Source organism: Eschscholzia californica, unplaced genomic scaffold, assembly GCF_041429995.1.
Source record: "Eschscholzia californica isolate CP2 unplaced genomic scaffold, dmEscCali1.0.p SCAF_6, whole genome shotgun sequence".
NCBI lineage: Eukaryota > Viridiplantae > Streptophyta > Magnoliopsida > Ranunculales > Papaveraceae > Eschscholzia > Eschscholzia californica.
The window spans coordinates 39,485,116-39,501,891 of NW_028238483.1; the positions used below are offsets into that span (position 1 = coordinate 39,485,116).

General features: G+C 35.4%; 2 protein-coding genes across 2 annotated transcripts in view; both read right to left on the reverse strand.

Annotated features, from left to right (window-relative positions):
- Window positions 1–16,776, reverse strand: part of LOC147534705 (protein BOBBER 1-like) — an 83,899-nt gene that overhangs the window by 35,110 nt on the left and 32,013 nt on the right. The gene's annotated exons all lie outside the window — the stretch shown is intronic.
- On the reverse strand, window positions 590–16,740 carry LOC147534711 (Tetratricopeptide repeat (TPR)-like superfamily protein). Its single transcript, XM_086646474.1, has 26 exons — window positions 16,310–16,740; window positions 15,969–16,086; window positions 15,761–15,822; window positions 14,769–14,861; window positions 11,041–11,113; window positions 10,566–10,934; window positions 9,936–10,003; window positions 9,691–9,822; window positions 9,308–9,349; window positions 8,672–9,196; window positions 8,414–8,577; window positions 7,695–8,226; window positions 7,432–7,494; window positions 7,234–7,335; window positions 6,829–7,146; window positions 6,490–6,582; window positions 6,278–6,379; window positions 6,000–6,104; window positions 5,652–5,785; window positions 5,359–5,542; window positions 4,714–4,845; window positions 4,380–4,492; window positions 4,113–4,203; window positions 1,790–4,031; window positions 1,547–1,632; window positions 590–1,072 (listed from the first exon to the last, which is right to left on the reverse strand). The coding sequence occupies exons 2-24, from the start codon at window positions 16,027–16,029 to the stop codon at window positions 1,908–1,910; spliced, it is 5,682 nt and encodes a 1,893-aa protein (XP_086502600.1). The 5' UTR covers window positions 16,030–16,086; window positions 16,310–16,740; the 3' UTR covers window positions 590–1,072; window positions 1,547–1,632; window positions 1,790–1,907.

Sequence of the window (16,776 nt, forward strand, 5' to 3'; positions counted from 1 at the left end):
TAATTATTTCTCCTGTAAGGGATGTTCGATTTCTGAAACCCTAGAATTTTAAGAGAAAGATGGGTGTTTAAGTAGTTTTTTAGGAGTAGGAATTCTTATAATAGGGTTTTAAATCTCCGTTTGAAGCAGATAAAATGTTTCCTTGTTCTAATATGTTTCGGTTTCTCTCCGAAACCTACTTATAGAAGAAGTAAGAAATACCATCCGTCTTCGGATACCGCCAACATATAACGGATAAATCAATTTTAGCCCCCTGTAAATGACCAATTCACTACAACACTCCTTCTAAGATAACCAGCTCTGAGAATGCCCCCTAAACCACATTCACATCATTTCCATTTTTACCCTTCAATCAATTCACTTCTCCTACATAAGTCAGTCTTGTTTGTTTTTCTTCTCGGAAATAATCTTCTAAAAGAATACAGTGACATAGGACTTCTCAATCACCTAATAAAGATGGAAGCAAGATACCGAACACTTGAGTTGAAAAACATCCATAAAAAACGACAATAACAGAAGCAGATTGGTCAAGTTCAACTCCCCCCTTCACCACAGCAGAGTGCAGATTATTCACGATAAACTCTCGTCATCATGTAAATCATATATTTTAGAAGGATCTAAGTTTACATTAGACACCATCTCCATGGAGTATCAGTCTTTAGATCATATTTGTAATTTGTACAACCCACTAAAGAACGGTAAGAAAAATGAGGTCTAATCAAATAATAACTATATAATCAAAAAAATGAGCAGTAAAAAGGTAGATATTCGACAAACACAAGAAATTTTTTATCTAAATTGTTTCAACATTATTAGCTTAGGCAACAATGTTGCAGTAAATAATCCAATATCAATTAGGTATTATTTAAAAAAAAAAATCTCATTTGGAATTAAAAAGAGAAGGCCAAAAAAAATTTCAAAGATCTTACTGAAGAAGTTCAAAATTCAAATGAAACTAGATAATGTTGATTTAAAGAGTCTCCACCTATGAAAACCAAGACTGTTATCCTACAACAAATCCTTCACCTCTTGCCCGTCCGGAAAAGAAACGAAAGTTTGTACTGACTTTAACCTGCATATCAATGAAAACATTGATTAGTTCATGATACTATACAAGCCACCGAAATTATATTAACATCGAACACATATACCCATATATGTGTCTATGTCTAGTAGCACTATAACCATTACATATTTGAAACAATTTTTGATAGTTACCTACAAGATTTTCAGTTAACTGGTAAAACGATAAAAGTTTAAATTTTTTATCAAATGGAATGTTTAAGAGTAAGTATATCTATTTTATACGCACTAAAATGGAATGTTTAAAAAAATTCCTATGGTCTAGGAAAATCATTAAAAAGTACTGCAACCTAAGATAGCATACTGACGAGGTATATCTCTAGTTAACACAATAACAATCACGGTTAAGTATCATGTACCAGTACAACTACTAAGGTGACCCGTATACCAGGTATCATTGATTAAAAGAAGGGAAATGGGTTCCAAGTTAATGTTTAGATACGGAATATAATGGAAAAAGTACCTGATTCTAACTATGTTTTGAATTGCTCCATCAAAAGTGAATAATTGCGGCAAGAAGAGTCGAGACCAGGTTGAAGCACCTCAGACCTACATCAATGGTTATAAAAGTCAGTTTCCATCTTACTAAACTTTTGTCCTCACTATTTAGATTATATAGTAAAAGGAAATTCAAACATGAATTTATAACAGTCTAGAAACGGAAAAAACTAGAAATCATAAGATTATTCATAAGGTAGGTACTAACCTGCATTTATTTTGCAACTTGGTCAAAATCAGCAACATGACTAGGTAATCAAGAAAGCCAGAAGAACTTCATACTCAACTCCTTGTACTTCAGAACAAAATGAAGTGTACCCTCTGCCTTATGTGTTGTTGGTTGCATTACTGGCATCACTTTCAGATGTATTGTTGACAGGCTTCGGAACTTCGTTCCCTCTGACTACTCTACTATAAATGACTTTGAATGATTGTGAACCATATGGTTTGTTGAGCAAACTTATGGGCATTCTCAGAGTTTGCTTTCGGTTTCTTCTCCCTCTAAACAAAATGTTAAAGCTTCCTTCACCTTCTATCTTTCGACTTTGTTTCCAAATGTGGTTCTTATGACTAGTTTCCTTCTTTTCTTTTGAACCACTGCTGCATACGCTTTCATTTGTTGCTGTTTCATTGCTACAAGATCTAGAGTTACCGATTTCTTGGTTACTTTCATCACCAATTTGAGCTACTATCGAAATCCCTGTTTCTGTCACGTCTGATACTGGAGAAAATGCTTCTTTTTTGTCTTCTCCACTACTTTCAGTCTCCAATGGTACAGATGAAGCTGAAATCATACCCTCGGGTCTCCCGGACTGCATGTTAGACTCCAAAATAGGATCAGAAATTGGCTCAATGACCGGTGGGACTACAGAGAAATGCATAGGATGGCAGCCAGGCCACATGGGTCCAGGAAGAAACTCCGAAGCGCTTGGATTTATATTGCATTGCCATGCCATATGATTGAGATGAAACGGGCCATTAGTGAAGTTGCTTGTTGGTACTGCTTGGGCTTGGGTATAAGGAGGATACATAAATGGCATAGTGTGGATCATGTTTGGAGACCGAAGTGGAGGAGAGTATGGGTGGTGAGGAGAGCTGCACATAGCCACAGTTGTGGGCCCAGGGTGAAGGCCCATGTTCATTTGCCATGCACTAGCAGGAACTACAGAAGCACCAGGTGGGATACTAATGTTCATCATGGTCATGGGTGGCCCACGGACAACACCTGGAGAAGGGTTGAAAGGAGCTGCAGATGCAGATAATCTCTTGTTCGGCGTATCGCGTGCATCTCCTGAGCTCGAATTCGGGGATTTCTCTTTTAGATCATCTCCTTGCACAATACAGCTTTTACTATTAATCTCGACGGATAAGACATTTTGCTCTCCGATGGGAGTACCTACCAAACTTGTAATATTATCAGTCTGGATGCTTTCATCCAACACACCGGCATCCTCGTTTTCATCAGACACAACCAATTTTGTCTCCATGGACATCTCAGTAGGGCTATCCCCCTTCCCATTCTCTCGTTGACTTTCTTGCATCTTAACCATGTCAGTTGCATCTTTCAGTTGACATATGGAATCTTCTTTGACGTTTTCAACTGTCTCTTCCTTGATCTTTTCCGTCTCCATTGGCACTGAAGCTACATCCTTTGATTCACTTTCAACCTCTGCATGCTTTCCGATACCCACCTCCCCATTGCCTGAAAGATCAGTCTGTGACATTCTAACCTGCATCTTTACAATACTTCCTGGTGGGGCAAGTGCTACTTCCTTGTAAGAAGGTGATTTCCCGAGACCTGCTATTTGTGAACCTGGTTCACTTTGTATAGAATTAAGAGCTGGTTCTTGGGGAAGATTGGATGTTGTTGCTCCAACTTTAGGCCCGTCCCTTATTTCAGCATTATTTGTGGAAGGCACTGACTTGACTCTGTAAGTTACAGTCTTTACTATTTTCCGACTAAATTTAGCACCTGATGAGGGACTTTTCGTGGCTTGATAATCGGAGTAGCTTCCAGGAGTTACAGTTCGTTTTTTTAATAAGTAATATCGGCTGTTTGGATGAACATTCTTCACTTTAACGTGATCCGTATCAGTAACTACATCTTTCTTCTGATGATTATAGACCTTTCCGACATTTGAACGTCTTTGCCGTATCCGATGCCCAGAAGAGCCAGCTGATCTTGGTCTTTGAACGGATTGCCATCCATCGTCTCCCTCAGTATTTTCTTCTATAAAGACCGCATTTGTTTCTTTCAACGTTGTTTGTGCAAATTCTTCCACCACTTCAGGAACAAGATGAACTGATGGAGTGTTGGTTTCATGTTCACCCTCTTCATTCTTGCTAGTTTCGGGGACTTCTCTCTCTTCATCTGAAACACCTTTGGGTGAATCTTTTGAAGATTCGTCAGAACTTGCTATACTGATATTTTGGGTAGAATGGACCTTAACCTACAAAAGAAACTCGATTGGTTAATTGAGATCTATTCTTTAGGATAGAGAACCATGAAGAAGAATTCATCATCGTCATACCTTCGCACTCAGGTTTCTCCTCTTCATAGCCTCAGCATCTCTTCCTTTGGCATCTTGATCAGGATTGATGTAATCAAGCAAATCTGATACACTGTTCAAGTAAAAAAGACATTTAGGAACTTCATATCAAAGAGATCGCGGACTACTTATCACCTTCACAGAAGCAACAAATACGAAGCAGTTTTCTTTTTTTCCTTTTTCTTGTTCTTTACTTATTTTCCTTTTCTCGGAAGAATATGATACGATTTACTACATAATAGACATTACCTTAGGTGCCCTTTGCTAGCAATGGATGCATCAGGCTTCCTAGTCCCATTTCGAGCTGCTTCTTGCTGTTCAAAAGCTTTAGATTCGAAGTACTCCAACCAAGCAGCGGCATCCTGCAATATTCAATAATTCAGAAACTTGGGCCAACAAGAAGTATGTGAAAAATACATGATTGATAATGATATGATCAATAATCATGAATATTTTTCTATCAAATCCAGCATATGAGATAGCTAGAATCATAATATCCTTTTGAGGCAATGAAATTCAGCATTATAAGCATTAAGCAATGTTATTGCATTATCAAAATTGACTACCCGAGCATGGGTAGTACCTGAGTACGCAGGTCATCTGGCCCAAGCTTGGCCCGGAGAATTTGCAAAGTTGTCTGCTCATGCTGAACACTCAATGGGTACGCTTCCATCAACGACAATGCGATTGCAATTGCATGGTAACTTGCAGCCGTCTGCAAAATATTCAAAACGAAAGAGTTAGATCACAAAATATTCAGTCTATAGTTTTTTTTTTTTTTTTGAATTGTTCAGCGTGCCTCGAACCTTTGACCTCTAAGGTGGAAGATTATACCTCTTACCACTCCGACCAAAGGTTGTTGGCAATTCAGTTTATAGTTTCTTACAATAGGACTGAACTTTACTATGCAAAGCCGGAAACAGCGCCTGGTAACTGAAAATAAGTATGAAACATACAAAAAGGTAGGTTTGCCCTGGTAAATGACTATTCCTTTATGGCCTCTACCCAATACCATAGCACATTCTCGTTAATTTGGCCTTATGAATTGACCTAATATGTTTCTTACTAGAAAGTAGCTCAGGTTGGATCTCTGAATTAGAGTTTGTTATCACAATAAAGCAAAAAAGTTGATACTTATAGTGTAATATATAATCGATGCACCGGAAGAAGTAACCGAGACACAACATATAAACGGAAACTCTGGCATGCTAGTTAGAAAGGGAGGGACCTGAATGTGGTCTGGGCCGAGCAATCGTTGGTTACACTTCAGAGCTTTGTGGAGATATCTAAGAGCGACATGCACATTTCCTAGGCCTTCTTCCATCATAGCTACATTGATATATGTAGCAGCTGTGTTTGGATGAGAAGGACCACATGTGAGATGTAAAAGATACAATGCTCGCTTTACGTACCTGATCAAAAGTCATAAATAAAAAGGGGAAGTGTGAGAAAGAACAACCACAAAACCAAATGAGGATATGTTTAACTCCAAACTCAATATATATATAGATATATGATTACTTGAGTGCCAGCTCTGTATGTTGAAGACGATAATAGAACACTGCAAGATCCCCATAGCTCTTCATTGTATCTGGATGATCGAGTCCCAACTCTCTCTCGTTGATGTCCAGAGCTTTTTGCTGATAAATTGTAGCCTGTGAACAGAGAGCTCTCAAAAATTATTGCACACCCAGCTACCCAAAGGTCCCAAACCACTACTTTAAGTTAGAAATATAAGTGAATTGAAAGAACTGATGGGATACTTAAAAATATTTAGATAGGGATCGATTTACTCAAGTGCATTTGTACCAAGTAATTTGGAAAAATGCCTGAGTGAAAAGTTCTGAATGAAAATTAATTGCGATTAACCTGATTGAAATCCCCAGTATGATAGAGAACTACAGCCAAAAGACTGTAAGCTCCAGCTGTCATCCGATGGTAGGGGCCACAAACTGCTACCAGCTTGGCGAGTGCCTGAACAGAGGACACATCTTAATGGTTAACCATAATATGCCTTTTCTTAAATAGTAAGAGATAAACAAATTTTTTGAGACTTTTGAAAAAGATATTATCCTAACTACAAGCAAAAACTAATGGGTGGTCAGAATAACCAAACACTATGCTGATGCTCTTAACGGAAATGTTACCTTGGTTCCATAGCTGACTGCATCTTCAAGTTTTCCTTTATCTAGAGCCGTTTTCGACGACTCCAATAGTTGGCGTCCATCAGCAGAAGAGCATGCAACTTGCTATAAAAGAGGAAGATAAATTTTTTTTAAAAAAACTACGATTTTAGAGCTTGTTCATCGCGGACAAATGAGGAAAGAGAATGTAACTTAAACAACTAGTAGTTTATTACCTTATGCACCGGTACAAGGCTAACGATGTCTATCTTCCTAAAAGGGTTTGGAGAATCCATGTCAAAATCCCTAGGAGCTAACTCAATCCCCACCTGAAGAGAAGTAAAGCTTCAATGCACATGAAAATAAAGAGTCGAAAATCTGTATTTTGATGAGCTAAATTATCCCGTAGGACATATAATCAAAATTCCAAAAATTTGGCATACCAATTGGAATCTAATTCAGATTTTCAACTAGCCATTGAAGAACCAACTTTGCATCAATAGTGACATCAAATTTAATTACTTGAGAGAGATTATAGGTATTCTCGTGATTACAGAAGAGTAAAGAACAGTCACCTTATGACATAGTCCACGTAGAATGGCAAACTTTCTAACTTCTCGATAACTTTTGCTGCTTAATTCCCACCCATATCTCTTCAGTAAGAACACTTGCAACCATTTCCACACAAGGGCATGAACTTTGGAAGACTGATTGGTTCCTCCATTTTCTTGAATACCAAGCATCAGGCTCAAAGCAGCAGCTATTGACACGGCTATGTCTTCAGTGTTAGTGACAGCTGAAATCACTGCTTGTAGTATATGCTTAAAGGCCCTTACTATCATCTCATGAATACAGAGAGACTGAACATGTGATAGTTTCTCCGAAAGTTTCACCTGATTAAGAAAATAATTACAGAATATAAGCAAAGACGAATTGGACTCAGGAAGTAGTAACTTCTCCTAAGTGGGAATGGTACTTACAACTTGCCCGAGAGAACGCATCCTTAGACCTCTAGTGTGCATAAAATCGGTCAAAGTTCGACCATCAACTGGTGAAAGTTCCAAAGAACCAAAATCCGCGACCTGTTATGGACGAAATAGGAGTGCCAATATACAAAAATTACAGCCTTTATACATAAACATATTATGCAAATAACCCAGATAATATTCAAAATTTACCAGCTTTGGGAGAGCGACATCGTTGTAATATTTTTGGGACATCTCAATTAATTCCTGCAGAGACTGTTAATAACAAGTTTGATCAGTACAGGATCTTTCCGTTCTCTTGTTTTCTCCAATTCGTTTTAGAGCAAGAAAAAATTTATATTTTCCGAAAAATATTTATAGGACATGAAAAGTAGAGTTGTGATGGAATCATGGAACAATGGAAGAGACCCATGAAACTCTATTTCTTCACGTGTGAAAGAGAGAGGACATGCTACCTTTCGATGAAGTCCCGTTTCAGATTCTTTAAGCCGTTTAAAAGCTGCATCAGTCAAGACTTTCTTTAGTGCAAGCTCATTGTCATTTGCTTTACTTTCGGCCTGAGATTCTACAGTTGACAATTTAGCAATTTCAGCATCCCCAACAGTCTCAGCAAGGGATTTTCCATCCTCGGCTGGTACTTTCTGATTGTTAGCTTCCGTTTTCTTCTTGAGGTTTTTGGGTAGCCTAAGAGGCTTACCGAGGCCCTCAACTTTGGTCTCATTCTTAGACTTCTCAGTAGAAGGTTTCTTGTCCTTATCAGCATTCTTTTGATCTTGCAAATGTTGTATCCAACAGGCTCCAAGTTCCCATCTCACAAATAACTCTTGCTCATTAGTTTTTTCTTCCTGAAGCTTTTCTAGACTCTTTTCTAACACTTTCTCAACAAAAACTCGAGCGGCATTGAGTTCTTCAGATTCCGAACTTTGAGCATTGAATGGTGTTCTATTATGTTCTGAAGCTGGTTTTTTGTGAAGTAGCAACCTCAAACTGAAATCAAAATAAGTACAAATTAAAAAAGAGCTACGAAGAGATAAATGACAAATGTACGTGAATCCATAAATATCAGTTGTTTATCAAACACAATTTATGTTAAAATGATACACGTTTTTACCCATTACTTACAACGGAGACACAAATAAAAAAATTCAAGGCTCGTGGATAAACTGATAAGAACCTGTTAATGTTGAGGGCATTCGCACCCCCTTCGGGTTGATCAATGGTTTCAGTTTTGCTCTGAAATGGAATATCGGCTTCTTCAGAGCTTTCTTTTCCTAGAACTTTCACGACAGCAATATAACCACAGTATCGTACATTGACAACACCTAGAGTAGCAATATCCTGCAATGAGGGTACAAAATATTCATCCAACAATTTCCATAAGTAATCCCAAAAAGTTTAAAACACTACCAAACATGATTGAGAAGTATCTTACATGAGCAGCTGTATTCTCATCCGCTGTTATCCCTTTCAACAAATTTCTTTCTACTAAGTTTTTGCTGCCTATTCCTGTCATCTGATTTCCATCAATCTTAGTATCAACCTTATCACTTGCATCAGAAGCATCTTTCATGACACTGATGCTCAAATCCCCTATTCTCTCACTATATAGTGTCTCTTCATTTCCAACAGAACTGGTTAAGCCTTGTTTCTCCATTACACTTCGTACGGAAAAAATTGCTCTGAATATTGCAACATCGACAAATAAACTGTGAAGGAGGAAGGCTTTCCTATCTCTTATTTGTCTCTCTTCTGTTGTCTTGCAAGGCATAGATGCGAGATAAGAAAGCTCGTTTGCCCAAGGAATCAAATCGTTTTTGCCATCTCTGCCTAACCCACCTCCATTGCCTCCCCAAATTTCATCTTCCACTGGGAGGGAAGGGAATATGGATGGCAATTGAGTTGCAACAGGAGGAACTAACCATGTGTTGGCTCGGAAACCATAAGGAAGATTCCCAAACTGAAAAAATAAGTATTCTTAGTGTATAATCTCAAACAGTGATGGAGTAAGAGCAGAAAAATAGAGGATAAAGTATGTCACGGAAAGAAGCGACTTGATCTTAAAACTTACCTTGTTTCGTTCCGAAAATGCTTTCATGAGATCATCATATGCCTGAAGAATAAAAAAAGAAACAACTTAGTTCGGCCCACAACGAAGTTCGTAAATTACTAAAAAGCAAGAGATTCCAAAATTTTGAATGATATTCTTTAGGGAGAATCTAAGTTCAGGAATAGAACTCAAAAAAGTATTTGAAAATGGTTATCTTCACGAGCATAGCAAAGTAAAACTAGTGAATATTTCAAATCAAGCTCTAAGATGCTAATACTACTGGTTCCAAGAACTACATTCTTCAACTTCATTTCTATCGAACACCGTAAGATACTGAAGTCAAGAATGCAAGTAGTAAAACGAAAATAGGAACAGTATCAGTCAATGAAATAATAAAGACTAACATTATCGAAGCCTCTACTAAGTTGTCGCAACAAATCAACAAGATTATGGCTCAACAATCGTTGCTTCCCCATGCTATAGAATCCTTTCTTACAAGCTTCAACAAGAACCAGTTTCCCATTGCAGAGCTTAACCTGTAACACCAAAGCATGAGCTCATTGAGAAACAAGAATTGGCCTTGATGAAAGTATAAAGTAGTAAAATAAAAGAAATCAAAAGCCCTTTATAAGAAGATTAAAGGACTTACTTCCATAGAGAACAAATGATCAGCTAACGGAACATCGTCAACTCGCTGCCTCATAGTCCTCCTTATAACTGCATTTTGCAACCTTATCATTCAAAATTCGTAATTCCAATACTTCTTTAAACAAAAGTGTGAAGCAATGACTTGTTTCGGAATGTTTTACTTGGATTACTCGTAGTTTTATGAAATCTGTGTAACTTGTATACTCTTTTTCAGTATTTCTTGTGTCGAATACTCAAATATCCGCAAACTTGTATATGAAAACTCGGGTACTCGTTAAAGATATATTATGTACTTTGGAACCAACCAATAGAATCAAGAACAAAACCAATAGGAATCAGAAACTAAATGTGGGTTTAAAGATTTGGTATTTTATACTTCTATATCCACAAATTTCTTGTGAAATTAAGGACTGAAACAGGTATTTTCTGTTAATCCCAGTTCTGGGTCAGGACCAGAAATGGAACAAACCAGCTTCCTAATTCGGGTTATAATAATTACTCGGTCATCCAAACAGTACTGATATCATCTTCTTCTCCTTCCTCTGACAGAAAAAGAAACCCTAACAACAAATCTCATTTTCTCTCTCTAAACTAAACAAACAAGAAATTAGAGCAATGAAAAAAGTCTTACATTGAATTGGAGGAGTGAGATGAGAAAGAGAGAAAAACTCATAGAAACTCCCAAGCTTAGGGCAAGCGCTACTCATCTCTCCTTCTCCTTCAATCGAACCATCTTTTCCCACCACTGAAGCTGCCGGAGATGAAGATTGCTGCTTGTTATTCGTCTGAGATTTGTTACTGCTATGTTGTTGCTTCGGAATCTTATCCTGCGCATTATCACCGCCGCCACCATTCTTTCCGGCAGCCTCACACTTACAGTCTTTATTACCCGCCGCCGACACTTCTTTTGTCGTTCCCGACGGACCGAAACACGTCGTACAAGCAACAATGTCTAGTAACCTTCGGACGTGCGCCGCCGCTCCTTCCTCATCGTAATCCTCTGTAAATTTTCAACGAATGGATTATTTGGTAATTATAATAATTATAGGGGGTTTTGTACGACTAAACAGTTTTAGAGGGGTAGTTTGTAAAATTAGAAAAATTACCTTCAATAACGGTGAGGATACAAGGCTTTAAAGCGGAAATGTCGACCGTGTCCTTCAATCTTGGCCCTCTTACCTGAAAATTGGACCCCAAAATTTTCCATCTCACATAAGAAATGATAATGTGCATCCCATCTTATTATAACAAAACTAATGAGCAATGCTAGATAGCCCAAAAATAAAATGGTTGACCACAGGCGAAAACAAATGGGGTCGACTCTCACTCGCTGGCCCATTTACTTCAGGTTGTGGTCGGCCCGGTTACGATCAAAGGCGTTGGGTTAGAGACGTCTTCTTTTTTGGGGCCTTTAAATAAATAGTCCCTAGTTGTATGGCTAATAAGAACTCTAATAGCCTATAAATATTATAATTATTATTATTGTTGGTGGGAAAAAGTAAATTTAAATAAGAAAAATTATTGTAAAATACAGAAAAAACATTGTTATTTCTGATACAACCGTTATAATGAATTTGTGGATAAGATATTTGCATGAAAAGACAAAGAGAAAAGAAACAAAGAATCTGGTTGTCCAATATAATTAAGGCACGTAGAACATTTTTATGACATGAACTTATAAATTTTTTTTTTGTTGACAAGACATGAACTTATAAATTAGTAGTATATAGTATTGTATTTTGGTAGAGCCCACTATTATTTAAAGTCACAAGAAAATATTACACGCCACGAACTATTCGTGAGGACTGAGCCCTACCACTTCTAGACTGCAGATATGCTTGGGTTATGTCTTCATTTGGTCGTGGCTTAAGATACTTCTTAACTTAAAAAAAAAAAAACTCGAATTTTTATAAAAATGTATTTTTAAAATTATTTTTTTGATAATAATGATCACATTTATAGGTTTTATACTATAACATTCATAAATTTTATTTTATTTTTCTTTTCCTTGATGTCTAAGTTGAACTAATATTTGTCTCCTACGAAAATGTAGGATTGTGAAAGTCGACTTAAATTATGATTTTTTTTCGCAACAATTTTCGTTCATTTCACACCATGGTCATCTCGTTGTATACTTCTTTCTATTTTAGTCTATGAATAAAATGATAATATGTGATTACGTAATAATGACAATTTTCGTAGGGTGGTTGGTGTTTTGGTATAACAATAAAAAAAAATTTAAATACAAAATTTTACTAGGAAATTAAGGGTTTTGTCAAACTTTTCAGGCAACAAACTTTTTCTTCCTCATTTCCTCCTGTCTCCAGACACCACCACCGTTTTCTCCTCCCTTTCTTCTTTCGCCTTTCCTCTCCTTCTACCACACATTCATTTTGTGAAGCCTCAAGCATTAGCAACATCAATATTATCACCAACCCACAAGTACGGGTTTTATTAGATGTGAAGGCTCTACGAGCCCACCAAAAGACTTCGGTACTTATTAAGTTCGAGTGTACACGTATAGTCCATGCTCCGGACACCCTCGCGAACAATGTGAGGCTATCACAATTTTTATTTGTTCTCTCTCTCTCTCTCCCTCCCTCCCTCCCTCTCTCTCCCTCTCTCTTTGTTTAGGCAAGGCGCCTTAGGCAAATAAGAGAGTCCTTCGTCAGAGTAGATATTGAGAGAGAAAAGGAAGAGAAGAGAGAAATGATAACGGTGATGGGAGGATGTGGTAGTGGTCGGAGGAGGAAGAAGAGAAAAGAGAAATATTTGAGAAACGCATTAAAGATCGTCGACAATGACAGTTTATCTACGACCTTTACCGATGTGGAGAATAAATAGTGAGGCAAAAAGTTTGTGCAAAAGTATTTCACCAAAAGTCTCTACTCTTGAATATTATTTCTTGTTTAGGTGAAGTAGTGATGATTTCTTAATTTTCCATATACTTGTGGTGCATATGATTTTCCCTATATTTCATCAATATATATATACACAAGTTGAAGAAAAACTTACCATATACTTTTTATTCTTTTGTTGAAAACCATATACTATTGATATGTGGGGACATGTATATGATAAATGTCTAAGGAATAGTTTCCTTTTAAGTAAAGACACCTTTCAAGTATCCAAAAGAGTTAGTAATAACATCTATTATATAGCTAGAGGACAGTGTACCAAGGGAGTTTAAGATTTAGCTTTTCAGACGAGAATATTTAGTCCTATTCAACTAGTTCTAAATTGACTAATCGTATGGGTTGGTTTCCATCGATCTAGAATGTTGAATTCACCTACCACTTTAGTATTCTGTATATTCTTCAATTTTATGTTTATACGTATTTGTTTGCAATAATGTCTTAATATATTGCATTGCCCTACCACCTCTAGCGCTTTATATATTTGTCTGTGTTAATTTGGTTTTTTAGTTTAGAGTTCCAAATTTGTAATTTTATGTAAGTTTCTATCGCTGTAGGATGTTAGATTGTCCTACCACCTTTAGATTTCTACACGCGTGTCTGGTTAATAGTTTGGTTCTGATTTTGAGTTTTTAGTTTATGTTTATACGTTTTGGTTTTGTTTTCTATCGCTATAAGATATTGGATTCACCTTATAGTGTTTGGGTTTGTTTCTAGTTTCGAGTTTTAAATTTTGATCTATATACATTGGTTTTAATTGTTTTAGCCATTAAGATATTGAATGTACTAGCTTTTTTACATGTTCATTTTCTTTGTGAGGGAAAAGCACTAAATATATGTTTCAGTTAGTTTTGTTGTACGTTAAAGTTTTCAGTTTATTTATTTTTCTATTATGTTTAATAATCACTTTTTACACATTTGTTGGGTACGGCATTGGTGTGTTTATTGTTATCTCCATGTACTATAGTGTTGCTCTTTTTTCTACAAAACAAAAAGATAGTGTTCGCTATATATTCTAGATCTTGACACTAGTTTGTGTTTTTTTTTTTTTTTTTTAGAAGACACTAGTTTGTGTTGAAAAAAGAAAAATATATTTGTATAATCAAAATGTTACGTATAATTAATATTTAATAAACAATAGCAAACAAAGAACATAAATTATTTCTTTTTATCCATTTTGTTATCAATGGGTTTTGTTTTGCCTCTACAAGTCTCTTGCAGTTAAATTTAATTTACATATGTATCTGTTTTAAGTTTTACCCTTATGCATCTTTATTTTATTTTTTCCGTCTCCCCTATTTTCTTTAATAGCCTTTTATTGTTGTTAACTATTTTTCGGTTAATTGAATAAATTACGATATTTTTAATATTATTATTATTATGTATTTTTTCTTTAATTTATAGTTATTATATTTTAAATAATAATTGACATGTCCATAGTTTTTTTTTTTTGAATTGGTTAGCGTGTGCCTCGACCCTGGACCTCTAAGTTGGAAGACTTACCTCTTACCAGTTGAGCCAAGGGTTGTTGGCGACATGTCGATAGTTACTCTCCACTCTTATGCATACACTGCCTTTTCTTTTTTACGCTAATTTTATAATAGCTCTAGTTGGTCGGGCTCCCCAACTACTAGTAGCATTTTAAAACTATTAAGCCATATAAAATAGGAAGGCATGAAGATTGTGCCCTAGAATGAACCATAAATAAATTGGTAGGCATGAAAATCGTCCCCTAGCACACTACCGGTATTGCACCATTCTTTAAGCTAAAATCTTGTCATTTACATCTAACTTAGGAGTTGTTAACACTTTTAAAAGGCCAAATTTTTGGACCAACAAGATTATACCAATAGAACGAGTATATCTATTGATTTTTCAATTTTAATATAGCAAAAATATATGGTAAAATGAACTTTTACCTCATGAGATAAAGAGTAGTTGGTAACAGAACAAGTGACAGTGTTAACTGTCAGAAGACGACGAACATCTATAATCCTGTCCGTTGATATTCCCTGCAAAATATTATCAAATATTATATCTTATATCCATATTTTACCCCACCCTTTAACAAGTATATCATCCCAGCCAAACAAACACACCCATAGGACATTTAAACATCCTAAAAGAAACTTGCAACACAACATATAATTCGATTTATTCTTTTCTCCTAGCTTTTTCTAGTGACTTTATTTTTTATATTAATCATTTCTGTACACATTAAAGAAAAAAAATAATTTTATAAATATTTTAAGTTTCCTTTACAAATAATTTTAACTCTTAAATCTTATTTTCTGTCAGTTATTTTTAAAAACTACGACCACCCGAAAAAAATGTGTTATATAGATTATTTGTTGGGCAAGTAAAATTATCGGGTTGTAAACAATCATTGTCTCGTAAATGAAATAAGTACCATTAATTAAAGTTTGGTGAAGCAAATTTTGTACAACAATAACTATTGGTGACATTTTTAGTAAATAATCAAGGCCACTTTTGTAGTTGTATGACTAAACCATGGTCCCCCAAATTGTAAAAATCTAGTATAATTTAGTGCCATTGTAAAATTAGTGATTAGTGGATAGTTAACCCATCCCTAATCACATCAAACGCCGAGTTTTTTATTATAATGATGAAATTTATTTTGATTAGTGATATTTAAAACCATAATAGATTTAATAAAATTGAATTTATGTAAAATAACAACTTAGAAGTAACAAACGGGGTCAACCTAATGAAAAAACAAAAAAAAAAAAGATGAACTATTTTCGTACTACAAAATAAAAAAGCACCTACCAACCTAACAAAACTTCTTCATCAAAAAAAAAAAACTAACAAAACTTAAAAATCTTATTAGTGAAAGAAGGAAACAAGAATGGAATATTTCAACCTTAATGAAGTTTAATTAGAATCTAACCTTTAAAATAATTCGAGATTCGTCGGGAAGATTAATAGTAATATCCATTACAACAGGAAGAACTGCAAATTAACCAAAAAAAATTAAGTTAATTGGTGAACTTCTTATCTATAACCAACTTATTCAAGAAGCTAGTTTCAATACAAAATGATTTATAAGGTATTTAAAAAAAGTAATTAAGTAGTAATTGAGGATTAAATCTTCTTACCCTTTTCTTCTTTCTTCTTCTTCTCTCCTTTAGGCTTTCCTCTACCAGTCTTTGGTGCCATTTTGAATGATATTAATCAACTTAATTAGCTTAAAGTTGTAGCTTAATCAAATTAGAGCTGCAAAATAGAACAAGTAATTAATTAGTTGAAATATTTGTTGGGTTTAAGTAGTTAATTAGTTAGAAGCTTCAAAAACAAAACCCAAAAAAGACAACTTTGTTACTTCCAATCTTGATTTTAATCAATCCCAATGGCTTAAACAATTAAAAAAATAAGAATGAAAAACAGAGAAGAGAATAATAAATGAATAAAATAAGAACTTCTTGAACAGAGAAATTACCAGAAACTAGATAATGGGTATAGCAGATTCTTTGACAGAGAAATAGAATGACTATAAGAAGAAATGGGTAATCTTCAAATCCACCATTAAACCTCTTTAAGAAGGAGAAACACCCCACAGAACAGGGTAGAGTTATTAATGACTGAAATTTTAGTTATTCTCTCTCTCTCTCTCTAAGATAGTTCAAAGAGATAGGATGATAAAACTTGAACAATAAAAGATAGGTTGAGTATAAGCCCTCATAAGATAGAGATAGAGAGAGAGAAAGCTAGTGAGAGAAAGAGAGGGAGATGGAAGAGGAGAAGAGAATGGGAGAGAGGGGAGATATAGAGAGGTTGGAGTGTGATAAGGAAGGAAGGGTGGAGATTTAACAGTCAGAATTCTGAAATGTTGGCATTTTATGACAGCATTTGTATTGTACTGTAATTATCAAAATTATCTCATAATTTTTATTTTTTATATTTGAA